The 13,498-nt window shown below is 38.4% G+C and overlaps 1 protein-coding gene across 7 annotated transcripts in view; it reads left to right on the top strand.

Moving 5' to 3' along the window:
• PDLIM5 (PDZ and LIM domain 5) overlaps positions 1-13,498 on the top strand; it is a 130,044-nt gene that overhangs the window by 60,308 nt on the left and 56,238 nt on the right. For 3 of the 7 annotated variants that reach the window (XM_026847630.1, XM_026847631.1, XM_026847634.1), the window contains exons 4-5: positions 11,099-11,141; positions 12,803-12,918. In XM_026847630.1, coding sequence (XP_026703431.1) covers positions 11,099-11,141; positions 12,803-12,918 — 159 coding nt within the window. Of the gene's footprint in view, positions 1-11,098; positions 11,142-12,493; positions 12,919-13,498 lie in introns of all 7 variants that reach the window. The other 4 variants (XM_026847628.1, XM_026847629.1, XM_026847633.1 and 1 more) reach the window with 2 other exon arrangements.

The following is a 13,498-nucleotide window of genomic DNA, read 5'->3' as shown; positions in this document are numbered from 1 at the left end:
CAAAACTCTCCTGTCCAAATGATTGAACCCATGGTTGAGAGGTGTCAGATCTTAATTACCAAAATCTTTTTAGTGCCTTGGGTGACATATTTTTCTTAAGAAATACATAGCATTGCTGCTGGCACATCAAATTTGTCATATGCCTGAGACAACAGAGGTAATTTAATTGATCACTTTGTGTGTTTGTTTTCCTACAAATTGCTGCTTTTTACATTTATTTATATAGTCAGAAGTATGTGTTTTGTACTTGTTACTATAACTTAAAAGCATTAAACATAGGATGATTAATTAAAGATGAGAAAATTGAAGATGACTTAATCATTATGTTGTAACAAAACAGCAAAATGGACACCAGAGTCCTGGGAGTGCTCTAGCCTCTTCTAGCATGCCAGTGCTAGAATTGATAATAACAGCTAGTGTTCTGCGCCTGTTGCAGAGGTATGTTTTGTGCCAGTAAGTGTTTGAGGACTGGAAAGTAAAGTTGAAGAAATTCTTTCACCATGGTGGAAACCAGTGTTGTCATTATCATTGTCATTGTGCTGTCTGTGTCTTGTTTTCCTCTTGGGGTTTGAAGCCTTCAGTGGCCTCTGAAAGTTGTCATACGAAGCAGATCAAGAGCAAAGTTGTTAATGTCTCAAACTAGGAAATAGAGTGGAAGCCGCTGCTTCTGTGTGAGGAGCTCCACTTTGGAAGTCTGGTGTGCTGCTTGTGCACTGTAATTTCCTAAGGAATACAGCAGCACAGATCTCATTTTGACTGTGTTACCAATTTACAAGCAGCCTGATTACAAACTTCTTCAGACAGGCATGATTGTACTGTTTGCAGTGCTTTGGGACACTGATAAATATTTTTTTTTCTTCCCTATACTAGTTGTGTAAAGAAAAGTGTTAGTAGGAAGATATCAGAAAGTCAAGAAAACTATGACTTTCTGCAAAAGTTAGGCAAAACGTTCTTGCTGCTGCTTTTGAGTGTCCAATGCTAGTGTTAAGACAAACGTCCATTAAATTCAATAGTTTAATGAGACTGCCAGAAAGACAGCAAGCATGAAGAATAGCCATTTGACCCAGGTCCAAAAGTTTTCTGATCAAAAAAATTCTAAAGCCCTGTTGGTTTGCTTCCCAGAACCTGAAGTAGCCTTGGGATTTGGCAGTCGCTCCGCAGTCATGCGTGAGCAGTGGTGCTTCCTGCGCTCCTGGCCAAGTCTAGATAAATGGAAAAGCTCGCATTTTGGAAAATTGAAATGCTTCTTGGAATATAACTCTTCTTACCTTTGAATTTGAATAGTATGTTAATATATTTGAGAGTGAAACTTTTGTCCCTTTTTTGGAAAATGTGAAGTTTTGTATTTGATATGTTATCTTGTTTGTGTAATATGATTAATGGCACTTATTTCGGATCTTTTTGAAAATTGACTTAATCTTGCTCCTGTGTTAAGAATGGGAAAAGAGTAATTTTCAGTGTTCTCTACTACTGGTTCCCTGTGACTCAGTATCTAGTAACGTACAGGCAGTTTACCTGACCCAATGACGTCTGAGTCCATCCTACCTCAGTACACTGTGGAATCTCTGTCATTTTTTCCTTCCTAAACACTCATCTCATTTGTTGGGGTGCCACAAGTGATGTTACTTGTCTCTATTTACACTTTTGTTTTTCAAATGTAGAATATGCCCCACACCTGTTACTTTCCTTTGAAAAACACATCTCTTGGACCTGCAGGGTTTATGATGCTAACTTGCAGGCATTCTTTAATTACAAAAGGATATGTGATGATCTGTCAAGGGACAGTTGTCTCCAAATGGATTAAAAGAAGCTTACATAGTTTAAATGTGCTGTGTCCTTCATGTGCTGAAGAATATAGTTCAAGTTATCTTGAACTGGCTGAATAGTGTGAGTATTTAATATCTATGCAGGTAACTGTTTGTTTTCTTTATTTCAGCTAGTGAATTTTGCACCTCTGTGAATGTGGGATATAAAGAACAGAAGAAACCTAACATAAATATGTAAACTGACCAGTATTGTTAGATAAACTGTTCCTAAGCATCAGCCCACAGGAAAAAATGAGACACTGTTTAAATAAAACCCGTCCTCTGCCATGCAAGATCATCTCTCAGCTGTTGAGAATCAGCATTGTAGTGTCCTGACTCATCAAGAGGGCTCTTCCTACCATCCTGTAGTAAAGAGTGGAATGAGATTCAGTTAATGATTGACTGTTTGGAAAATAAATATATTTCTAAAAGATGGTGGTAGGATCATGAATGCATGACATCATAAGAAAGATGGGATTTTTTGGTAATGCTGGGGAAAGCAGGCAACTTCTCAGGTATCCAGGATTTTGTAGAGCTCTGAAACAAAGCTAAATATAAGTTGAGAGCCACCACTGCAAGTTTAACTAGATATGTATCTGTTACACCATCTAATAGAAAGGTAAGTGGTAGTTGCAGAGTTGAGTGTCTATTAATAGCTGAATTGCACAGCTGCACTCTTTTGGGGGCTTTTTTTTGGCAAGTTTTTGAAAAATGACTGCCTTTGAAAAATTCCAGGGTATTGTCAGCAGAAAGTCATGTCTGTGGCACAGAACCACAAAACCCCATGAGGTAGTAAAAACACATATTATGCCTGTCAAACATTGCTCACTTACTTTTGTCTTGCTTTACAGCTGAAGTAATGTTTGCAGCATTGTGAAAAATCTCAACAGGTTTTGTGACTATCAGATGTTTTGCATCAGTGATTAGCTGCCCACAAAAGCAGTTAATTGTTTCATATGCTGTGAGCATGCTGTGAATGTTATGTCTTAAGTATTCTGAGCTACTTTTTCTAAAGCTAGACTGTGGGAAGGGAAAACTCTTTAGTTAGCTGCATCTGTTGGAGTCGGATGGGATTATTAATTTTTCTGTTCTTTCTCAGTTGTTGCAAACAATAGAAGAATTACAGCACTCTGCTTTATGCACCTTTACTTAATGATAGAATTTCCAGTATAATTGGTTCATTGGCCAGTTTATTGACTACAGGAATTAACTATTTGACATTACTGCTGCCTTTCAATTTTTCTTGCTTAGCTTTTGTGCTAAACAAAATAAATTTCAGCTACAGCTCGTACTCTGGCAGTTGCTCTTGGACTTCCCTTTCCTTTAAAGGTGTGGTGAGACCTGTTGGGCAGGCTGACCTGAGGTCTTCTAGATGCAGTAGTTAGAGGTTTCTTTACAAGTCTTCTTTCAAACTGAAGTTCTTAGATGTCTAAAGCTATAGCATTCAGCCATGTGGAGAAATAAATAGCTTTTCTCAGCATGTTAGACCTGCAATACATGTTGCTAAGCTCATGACCTTAAATATATAAACATGTAAACAATACCTGGAAATGATAAAGGGAAAAAAAAAAGCGAGGACCTGTAGTGGAGAATTTAGTAACTTCTGGCAAGTGCATAATCATTAAATTGATCCTGTAATAATTCTGTAATGTGGTTTATAGTGCTTCAGCTCTTGTTTTCCACAGCCACCGCCACCTGTGGTGGTGGCCCTTTAGGGACAGCCTGGGAGAGGCCCTCTAAACACACCTGCTGCAATGAAGACTGTTGCAGGTACATGCTGCCTGCAGTGTCCCTGTGGTGGAAAGGCCCGTGGTTGCTCTCATGGCAGTTTGCCAGCCAGGCCCTAGGCTTGTGCACCTGGAGGGTGGATGTTCTTCCCTCACTACTGGGGTGGCATAGGAGGGCTATGAGGTGTCCAAGGGGCTGGATGGGAAAGAAAATTTGCTTTGTTAGGTGGTTGGTCACGCTTAGGAGTCAGACAATGCTTAATGGTATTCCTGACCTTAATTGGAAAGAATTAAAACCATCATCCTTTTTAATTTATTTAGCATCATGTTTCTTTATTGGTGATTTGTGCTATGTCCATGGCTTTTCTCGACCAGCCCTAGGCTCAGCAATTTACCTGAGGGCCATGCAGTTGCGGCAGACCCTCCATGTGTCCATGTGATTGTGATGATGTACAGCTCCAAACACTCCAGGTGGAAATTCAGAAGTTGTAGTATTAAGTTGCTCATGTTGTTCCCATATCAAAAGTCAATAAGAATCTGGAGTTGTGAGGAAGCAGCTGGGATTTGGCCAAAGTGCTTCTGCGGTTTGTGTGGGTGACACCGTTTCCCGTGCAGGTGACCTAGTGAAGGATGGCCATTCTTTGTTATTGCTGCCTGACACCTCGAAAACAGTTTTCATCTCATTTGGTTAACTATGCTTTCACTACATTTTTCAGGTGTTTTTTTTTTTTTTTTCCAAGCCATGGATGGGTGATCTCTTTGTAGAGGAGAGATGTGCCATAAGAAGTAAAATATAATTTAATGGCTCTCTGGATTGCCAGATTCTTCATTTGAGAGAAAAAATGTTGATATAAATGTTCATTCCCAAGCATGCACTTAAGAGGGAAAAAAAATAATCCCAAATAAGGATATGTTAGGGGCTGGGGAGCTGTTTGTCATGTATTTCCAGTTAAAATAGATGTGACTGCACATTCAAGCTTATTTGGGCTATGTTTTAGACAAAGGAGGTAATTTAAACATTACTGACCATATTGTGGAAAGCACTGGAAAAAATAATTTAGTGTTTAGTTCGGAATCTCCTAAATTATAACCTAGATTTGATAACAGACTGATGTCAACATGAAGTTGAGGTTTGGGGTTTTTTTTGAGGGCTTTGGAGGACTAAGTCTGCAAGTCATTTAGACTGATGCTTTTCATTAGGCTGGCTATTTTTAAAAGGTAGGTTACTGTGTTAGAATTAGTATCTACTAAACACTTCTAAAGAAAATCAAATCTATAAATTCTACTCTATTAAAAGCCTGGGCTTAGTTGTTTTATCTTGTTATTTGCACTTAACTGTTATGTGAATACTGTTACTTGTCAAGACAGCTTTAGGAAAGCTTAAAGAAAAGAAAAAATTCAGTTTATAACAAGACATAATTGATAGAAATGACCATCATCACTGAAGGTGATCTTACATACAAGTCATTAGTTTTTGTATTGCTTTTGAGAAGCCAAACAGTGGCAAGATAGGATTTCTGCCTGCTGAACTCAGTTATTTAGGCTGACCTACCACTTGCATATGGGCTGCTCTATAACTTTTCTTGGGCAACTGGCAGTAATCTGCGATACAGGATTGTAAGGTACTGGCAATACTTGGTGCTGGGGATGCTTTACCTGTTTGGGCTTGGATCAGGGGAGTCATGAACAATTATGGACAGACGTGTTCCCCATGTCCAGTGTGGCCATACACGTGGTCTCTCTGGGTTTCTAAACCTTCTTCCTTCATGAGATAGAGAATCATGTATTTAAAAGTCTCTGGCAGTCAGAAGGTGAGCGGGGTAAATTCCATGGTATTTTTTCCTTAGCTTTTTGTTTGGTTTTTGGTTTTGCTTTAATAGAATAAAATATTATCTGTCTGCACTTAAACTCTCTTTACAAATGCATTTGGTAGGGTTGCCACAGACCACAGGAATGAGACTATGAGCAGTGGTTGCCTTTGGGAGGTCTTGAAAACAACTAATCCTTTGTGGGTAGGAATACCAAAGCAGAGGGCAGCTTGTTTCTCTTCTAAAATGTCATCACTGTTTATTTTAACACATAATGATGAACTCCCAAGCCTCATTTAAATTTAAGAGGGGGAACCTACATTTGATTTGGCTAGCTATCAAATAGCCAGTAAAGCAAGAACACAATTTTTCTTGCTTTTACCTGACATAGTGCTTCATCATAATCTGGTGTTCTGGGGGAGTGCACGGTATGAGGATGTAAAGGATATATAGTGTATATGAAACGTAAAATGCTGACATGCACATTATATTAACTGTCCCCCTTTAAACTTACTGAAAATGTAGAATCTGTTGAGAGTGACTCATTAGCTAATTAATATTCCCAGGCTAATCATAATGAAGTAAGGTGTTAAGTATTATCTGGAGTTACTATTCTGTCAAGAAATAAATAATATTCTCACCATACTCTATTAAGTATACCTCATCAAAGGGCATGAAGCCCAGAAGTTATAAGCTGCTCAAAGTGAAGAGATCCTTTTCTGAGATTCCATACACAAACGCATCCACGGAAACTCTTTTCAATATTTTGCTAATGCCGAGACAACTGTGTCTCACACTGTTCACATTTTAATGTTTGAATTATCATGAGCTTACAGCCTGTATTTTGTAGGGCAAGACAAGAAATAATGCATTTTTAATGTAAGAATTAGTTTGCAGAAAATGTTCATGCCAAGACTCCTGGAGATGTACGGTGTCTGAAATACCGGTATGCATTGCATCTTCTCTCTCCTGTATCACTGGTTTGAAGTTGCCATTTGCTACTTTAAACAGGAAGTCAGCGCTAATGTCTGCATTCCCATATTTGTCATAATATGGTATATTCAACTAAATTAAAACTAACATAATAAACTAGAACAAAGACCATGACAAGAAATAAAATGTTGGCAGCCATCTGTTGGGATGCTAGACAGTGATGAGCAGATACTGCCATGTTTATTAAGGAAAAAATTTTGCAATGACTGCAGCAGATTCCAGTTCTCACTGAGTAGTATTTAATGATGATTTTGCTATCTCTGCTCTGCTATGCATTGGGGTGTGCAGAGGTTTGCAGTCTCAAGGCCACAAGTGCTTGTCCTGGCAAGACTGCTGAAGCGCTGATTTACTGACTGGTGTTGCCCAGACCAGTTTCGACAAAGCTGTGGAAAATGTAGTTGTATGTTATATTAGTATATGTAAGGCAACGCTTTCCGATGGTGTGTAAGTTGCAACAAGAAGCAAGCTGAAGAATGTTTTTGCTTTTCTATTGTGAGCCAGAAAAGCATTGGTAAGAAATGAATTATGTCTGTGATAGAGAAAGGGCTTGGGTCTAAGGAAAAGAGAAATATATTTGGATTGTTCTTTTTCTGTGCTTTAAATTACATCTGCATTTGTTTTTGTTCAGATAACCCCTACTGAAAGTCATGGCTTGTTATATAAGTTGAATGTTTCCTGCTTGTCATCTTTTTTCATGAGTTGGGTAATTTACGCAAAGCAAATGTATTTAGCTTTCTGCCCTGTCACTGACTGCTCTCTAGAAATTAAATGAAGCAAACCAACAGAACTGCAGACTACAACAGCAAAACAGTGAAAAGATCAGGTTTTTGGAAGGAAGATCTTACCAGTGGCTCTTCAGGGATGTAGTATCTGCTGTCAAAACCTGTATCCAGCTAGGAAGAAAGAGTTTTGAAAATGAGAGGGTGAAAAAAGAATCCTTCCTTTCTTCCTTCTATTAGGAAGTTTCAGTTCAGAATAACAAATACAGTTGTGTTGAAAATCTTCCAGCCTTGACTTTGGTGGATTTGGCAGTGTTAAGTTTATGATGGGACACACTGATCTTAAAGATCTTTTCCAACCTAAATGATTCTATGAAGATCTTGCAGCTTCTTGTTGTATCTCACACCAGAGTTTGAGCAATCCTTTAAGTTATGGAGATACAAAAACTCCAAATGCAGTACCTATGTTAATACTGGTATTGTGTGCTCCCCTTGTTTATAGAGAAGTTCATAAGCACAGTTACCTTTTTGTGAATTTTTCACTGAGTTTGTCATCTGCTTTTTAAGTTACGAATATAATAGTGTCCCTTTACTAAGGGGCAGAAGGACTGGGGATGGTGGGAATTTAGATGGAATTCAGAAGAGACAAATTCTGAAATGTCTTTTGGGGTTTAGGTTCAATAAAGCCTTAGGAATATATTGGCTGCGGGTTTGGACTTCTATTCTGTGGTTATATGTATAAAGGCAGCTGAGACTTGTCCAAAGAAAAATCCTACTTTACATTGAATTTACTTCCATAATGCTAATTATTGACATTACAGTGATTTTGTTGATGATCAGTCTTTGGAGACAATATATCAAATTATACTCATTGCAGAAGCATGAAATACTGTCGCTTTAGCTTTAATAATGTTTTTTTCCAGTTACTGGCATTTATAGAAGAGTTCTGATGAATTGCTTGTGTCTTTTTTTTTTTTTTTTTTTTTTTTTAGAATAAATGATTTTGATGTAGAAGCCTGTGCAAAAACTGTGCACTTTCATTTTCAGTATTAGTTTTTCAGTAAATGATGGCTGCTGCTTCTGGTTTTGTTTATAATAATTCATATGAAGCTTAAAACTGTAACCGTTTGTCAAGGTCTTTTGTGTGAGTTGTTTGTAATAAGCATTTATACCAAGCTTTTATGTCTTTGCTTTGTTTGTATGTTATTGAAAATATTGCATAAATAAACTGAACTGCTAGTTTTAAATCATTCGGAAAATATCCTGCTTCAAGCCATCCTGCTTTTCTAATAGGTAGTAACAGGGCAAGTGTGTCATCTCATTTTGAAAGCCTTTATCATCAGTTATTAATGCATTCAACGTGACCAAACCAGCATGAAATCCTAAGACATTTAATTGCTAGGTGGCAAGCAGAGTGCTAACAGCTAAGAAAATGTACAAGGTTCTACAGTTTAATTATTTTTCTGCTATGCAATTAGGTAGCATCTCTCAAAATCTTGAGGGAAATGGCCCTGAAGGAAGTATTTTCTTAAATGTTTGTATTGGATGTGTTTTGCTTTCCAGCTTGAAGTGTGCATTTCCTTTTGTACTGTCTTGTCTAACCACCATGCATTTTTCACATTCAGATCTTGGTGGCTCAGTTTGCTGGGTGAGCATTTTCTTTATATGATACGGGATAAATCACAGATTTTAGTCTGATTATGATCTGAAGTCAACAAGGCCAAGTTAAACTGTTTGAAGTATGTCTGGGACACACAAATTTATGTCCTTGTTTCAAGTATGTTTCGGGGAAATAAAGTAATGTTATGCTGTCTGACTCCAATGCTAAAAGAACATTGGGAACATTTCCGTTTTCAAGCCTTTTTTTCACTTTTTTTTTTCTTCTTCTTTTCGTATGATATTTTTAAAGATGAATATTGAAGAGCATGTCCTCAGATCATATGGAAATAGTGGTTTGAAATAATTTTCAAATTGTAATTTCAGTTGAAATAACTGCTATATTGATGAATGCAGAGCAATTTCATTCATTGCAAACCCAAATTTGATTGTTTTGTAAAAACAACAAAATTTAAGTCTGTTCCTTTTATGAGCCTGAAACTTCAAGGCACAGCATTAGCAAAGAGAAGCTTTTTTCTCAAGCATGAAATATGGTAGTTGAGTAATGAATGTCTTTCTACTTCTTACTGTAGATCAGCTTAATAAGTACACAAAACATTCCAGGTTACTTTATTAAAAAACAAATGCCTAAGAGAGCGAGATGCATATTTCCTTGTCTCTCTGGTCTTAAAAAAGAGAGAAAAGTTTCCATATGTGTTGGCTTTTTTTTTTTTTTCTTTCTTTTTTTTCCCCTTCTTGTTGGTTTTGTTTGCTGCAAATTGACAACTCTGCAATTAGGAGTGATTAATGATGCACCCCATTGCTTTGGAGGGCTGGAGGTCAGCCTTCTCTGAGGCTGCACGCTCTGTGGGAAAGGGGAGAAAGGACATGTTCCTCAGAGCAGACAAAACCCTCCCTCTGTTGAGAATTACTGTTGATGTGGACATAATGTGTGTCAGCCGCGATGCATGAATGGTGAAGGTGAATCGCAGAAGATGATATTCTCATGCAATGTTTTTTTTATTTTATTTTTATTTTATTTTTGTAAATTGGCTACTGAACCTGCAGCAGAATTGCTGTTGCTGGCATCTAATGAGCCCTCAGGGCCAAATGGCTTTGAGGGAAGGAGTAAACATTTTTAATGCAATTATTTAAAAAAAAAAAAAAAAAAGTTGTTTAATGGACCAAGTGTGCCTAATTCAAATCTGGCTCTCCATGTTTTCCTGGTGGAAGTAGAAAAGCGGCTTTATACAATAGAGGTGTTTTAAATTGTTGCCTCTGTTAGCTGATCTCTAATTAAACGAAACTTTTTGCCTCCCTGGCAGATTGTCTTTTAGAAATGAGAATCCAGCTTCAGTTCTTCAAAACCCCATTTAGAAGATTTGATGGAAATTGGAGTTGTGTGATTTCAGGCAGGATATGATTGCAGGTTCTTGGGTCATTAAGGGCGCCAGCTTTTCTAAGCAGCTACCAAATATGGCCAGAAATGTTTCAAAATGTGGCAGGAAGCCAATTTTCTACCAAAACAGCATAAAAAGACTCAAGTGTTTCAGCAGCAATGTTTGCAGACAGAATGTTAGTGTGTCAGATTTTTTGCTGGGTTTTCTATTTTTTTAATTTTGTGTGTGTGTGTATTTTTGCATACAAGTATATGCAAAGCTGAAAAAAAAATAAAATTGAGGTGCCTTTACCTGCAACACATTGACAGTTCAAGTATAACAAAATCTGTCACTTCTTTATCCTCTTAATCCTTTCAGTTGTGATACTTCCCTTCCCTCCCACCACCCCATAACAGTTTCATTGCACCTGTTGTTTGGAAGAATTTTTTTGTCATCTACTGTGGAGTTCAAGTGACATTAACCTTACTTTTGAAGACCAAAGACTGGGCAAACAGTTTCTGTATTATTTATCTTGCTACATCTTTCAGAAGGATTTTTGTTGTTGTTCTAAAAGGAAGCTTTCTGTTTTAAGCCTGAATAAAGCTTATGCACTACTTAAAATGCAATTTATCTGAATAGAGCTTTTGAGTTATGTGACATAGTTTCTTATGAAAGGATGGAAAACTAAAGCAAATTGGGTTTGAAGTCTCCTAATTGGTGATACGGTATTATGAATTTACAAATCAAATAGCACTTGATGATAGATGATAGAAATCCTAATGTTGTATCTGGATAAATGAAACCAGTTTGGTTTTGCCTTTTGCTTGTAATAACAACAATGTTGTAGGTTTAACTTGTACACTTCTTGTTTCCTTTAGAGGAAACAAAATATTATATATATATACATATGTATGTGGGTGGATGTGGTGAGTTGGAAGAGGGAAATGCTTAAACGTTTAAGGGTTGGACTAGATGATCTTCAAGGTCCTCTCTAACCTAGTTGATTCTGTGATTCTGGGAGCATTAAATAACTTGTTTTTTATAATTATGTGTATGTTTTTCCTCTTCCAGAGTGGCTTCTGTACCAAAACCCAATCTTGTTCATGTACCAAAGGTATGTCCATCATCACAATAAGAAACGTAGCATGTGGCACTAACTGTACCCATCTGTCAAACTCTGTTGTTGATAAGCACTGTCATTCAAACTTTCCTTTCAATATAACATGCTTGATTTCCATGCGTTACATTAAGACTATTGCAGTATTTGAATCTTTGAGTGATTTGGGTTTTTTTTGTCCCTAAGAATAGAATTGAGAGACCTGGCAAATGATTATCCAAAAAAGAAAAACATCTGAATAAATGTTATCTTCCAGTTCTCAGAGCATTTTTTTAAAGAAAGATATTGCTGAAACTTTTCCTCTATCCCTAAGAGAGAAACAGTACTAGGTTTTGGAGGTTTTTTGGGGGTGGTGGGGGTGGGAGTGTTCGTTTTGGTTTGGGTTTTTTTTTTAATAGGCACTAAAATCTTCCTTTATATGTGAAAGAAGCTTATCTAAATATTAGAGTTTTAGAGAACAATCCCCCTCTGTTTTTTTTAGAGCCCTGGGGACTTATTTGTTCTCAGTTCTTCTAATGTTTTGTTCTCAAGCAATAGTTTCAACACTACCACCACCACTACCACCCTCCCCCTTTTTGGTAAGAAGGCTGTTTGCAAACCTGAATATACTTACAAATGACCTGTACTTGAAAATCCTCTCCAGTGGATGTAAATAATGTATAGTATATTACTGTTCTGCTGACCATTATTTGAAAGGCCACAGTTTGGGAACTACCATGTTAAAACATAGATCCTGGGAAAGAAAAAAAAAACCAACTTGTTTTTTGAGTGTTTTGATCCAACAAGGGTGTATCAAGACATTGGAGAACATCGATGGAGTGCAACTAGAAAAGCTCAGAGTTCCAAAGCACTGACCTCTAATAAATGAGATCCAGGGCTCTTAAGAGTCATATCAACAGATCAGTATATATACAGCGTGTGTGTACACATGCACAAGCTGTTTATGTATGAGCGATGTGCATATATTGAATAGGGTTTGAGAGGTGGAACATGGATTTTTGTAAATGCTAATTTTTTCCATGAGCTACCCAGTGGGTTTTGCAATAGAGTTGTTCTTCAGTTTCTCTTGATTTTGATTTGTGAGGTGTCCGTTTTGAATATGATGAGAGGAGTTAGCATCGTGGGATTTCTTACTGATTGTGCATGCTTGGATCATTCCTCTCCTAAAATGCATGGCTTTTTTTCCTGTACATTTCATGGCTGCAGTCTCCATAAAGCTTGCTTCTGTGCTGCTTTGTTTCACGCTAGGTGTGTTATCTCCCTTGAGAGCAGCAAAAATCCCTGCTGAGGAATGTGCATGCGTCTGGCGTGGTTTTGTGTGTTTCTTTTTTGTTTTTCATCTCACATAGGGAGAGCCTACAGAAGTAGTTAAGCCTGTGCCCATTGCCTCTGCTGTTGCACCCAAAGTCACTGCCACGGCGAGCGTGGCTTACAATAAGACACCAAGGCCATTTGGAGCGGTAAATTCCTCCAAAGTCACCTCCATCCCATCACCATCCTCCGCCTTCACCCCAGCCCAGGCGGCGGCTCTGTCCCCGGCAGCTGCCGCTCCGGCCCATTTTGCTGCGCCTGGACTGCATGTTAACGCCAAGCCTAACGCTGAGCAGCGGTCGCCTGTGCCGAGCGCTGCTAAACCTGCAGTTAATGTCCCACGGCAGCCCGCCATGCACAATGCTGCCCCGAGCGCCTCCGCCAGCGACGGCGCCCAGGATGTAGCTGAGGGGCCACGACGAGGATTCAGAGAGAACCAGGGGGAGAGTAATCAGCAAAATGGGTAGGTGGGATTTTTTTTTTGCTGTGAGGGTCTTTCCTCGCAGGAAAAAAGCTGGGCTTGTTTAAGGGCTAAGTAAAACACAGCTTGGAGGAGTCGTTCAATTCTCAGAAGCAAATCTCTAAGGAAAGACTTGCATCTTAAAAGGAATGCTTTGAAGGGCCAAGCTAGACCTTCAGTGATGATTTTTCTCAGGAGTGACATATCAGTTTATAGAGTGTCACGGCTAAATTGAATCAGGATCACAAAATGTTTTAAATAGTGGGTTGTAGCATGATGTGTTCTGGACCTTACAACAAGCCCAGCATCAATTTTGATGTCCGTGTCTCACTGTGTATTTTGACTCCCAATGCGATGATTGAAAGCAGCAGGCACTCAAAAATGCAGAGCGGTCTCTCAAGAAGGGTGATGGCTGAGAACAAGGCACTCTCTGAAAGACTAACCATGGCCCTTGGCAGGACCGGTGGAGAAACTTCCCAGAAGGGAGGCAAAGGGACAGATGTCGCAATTACTTCTCTGCAAAATACACAAGAAACTTTGATACATGCAAGGAAGCTGGAGGGATTGAGCAGAGATTTGCAGC

This window comes from Athene cunicularia (genome assembly GCF_003259725.1).
Source record: "Athene cunicularia isolate RWA chromosome 4 unlocalized genomic scaffold, athCun1 chr4_part2, whole genome shotgun sequence".
Classification (NCBI taxonomy): domain Eukaryota; kingdom Metazoa; phylum Chordata; class Aves; order Strigiformes; family Strigidae; genus Athene; species Athene cunicularia.
Note: the sequence above shows the minus strand (reverse complement) of the source record. Positions and strands in the feature narration are given on the sequence as shown.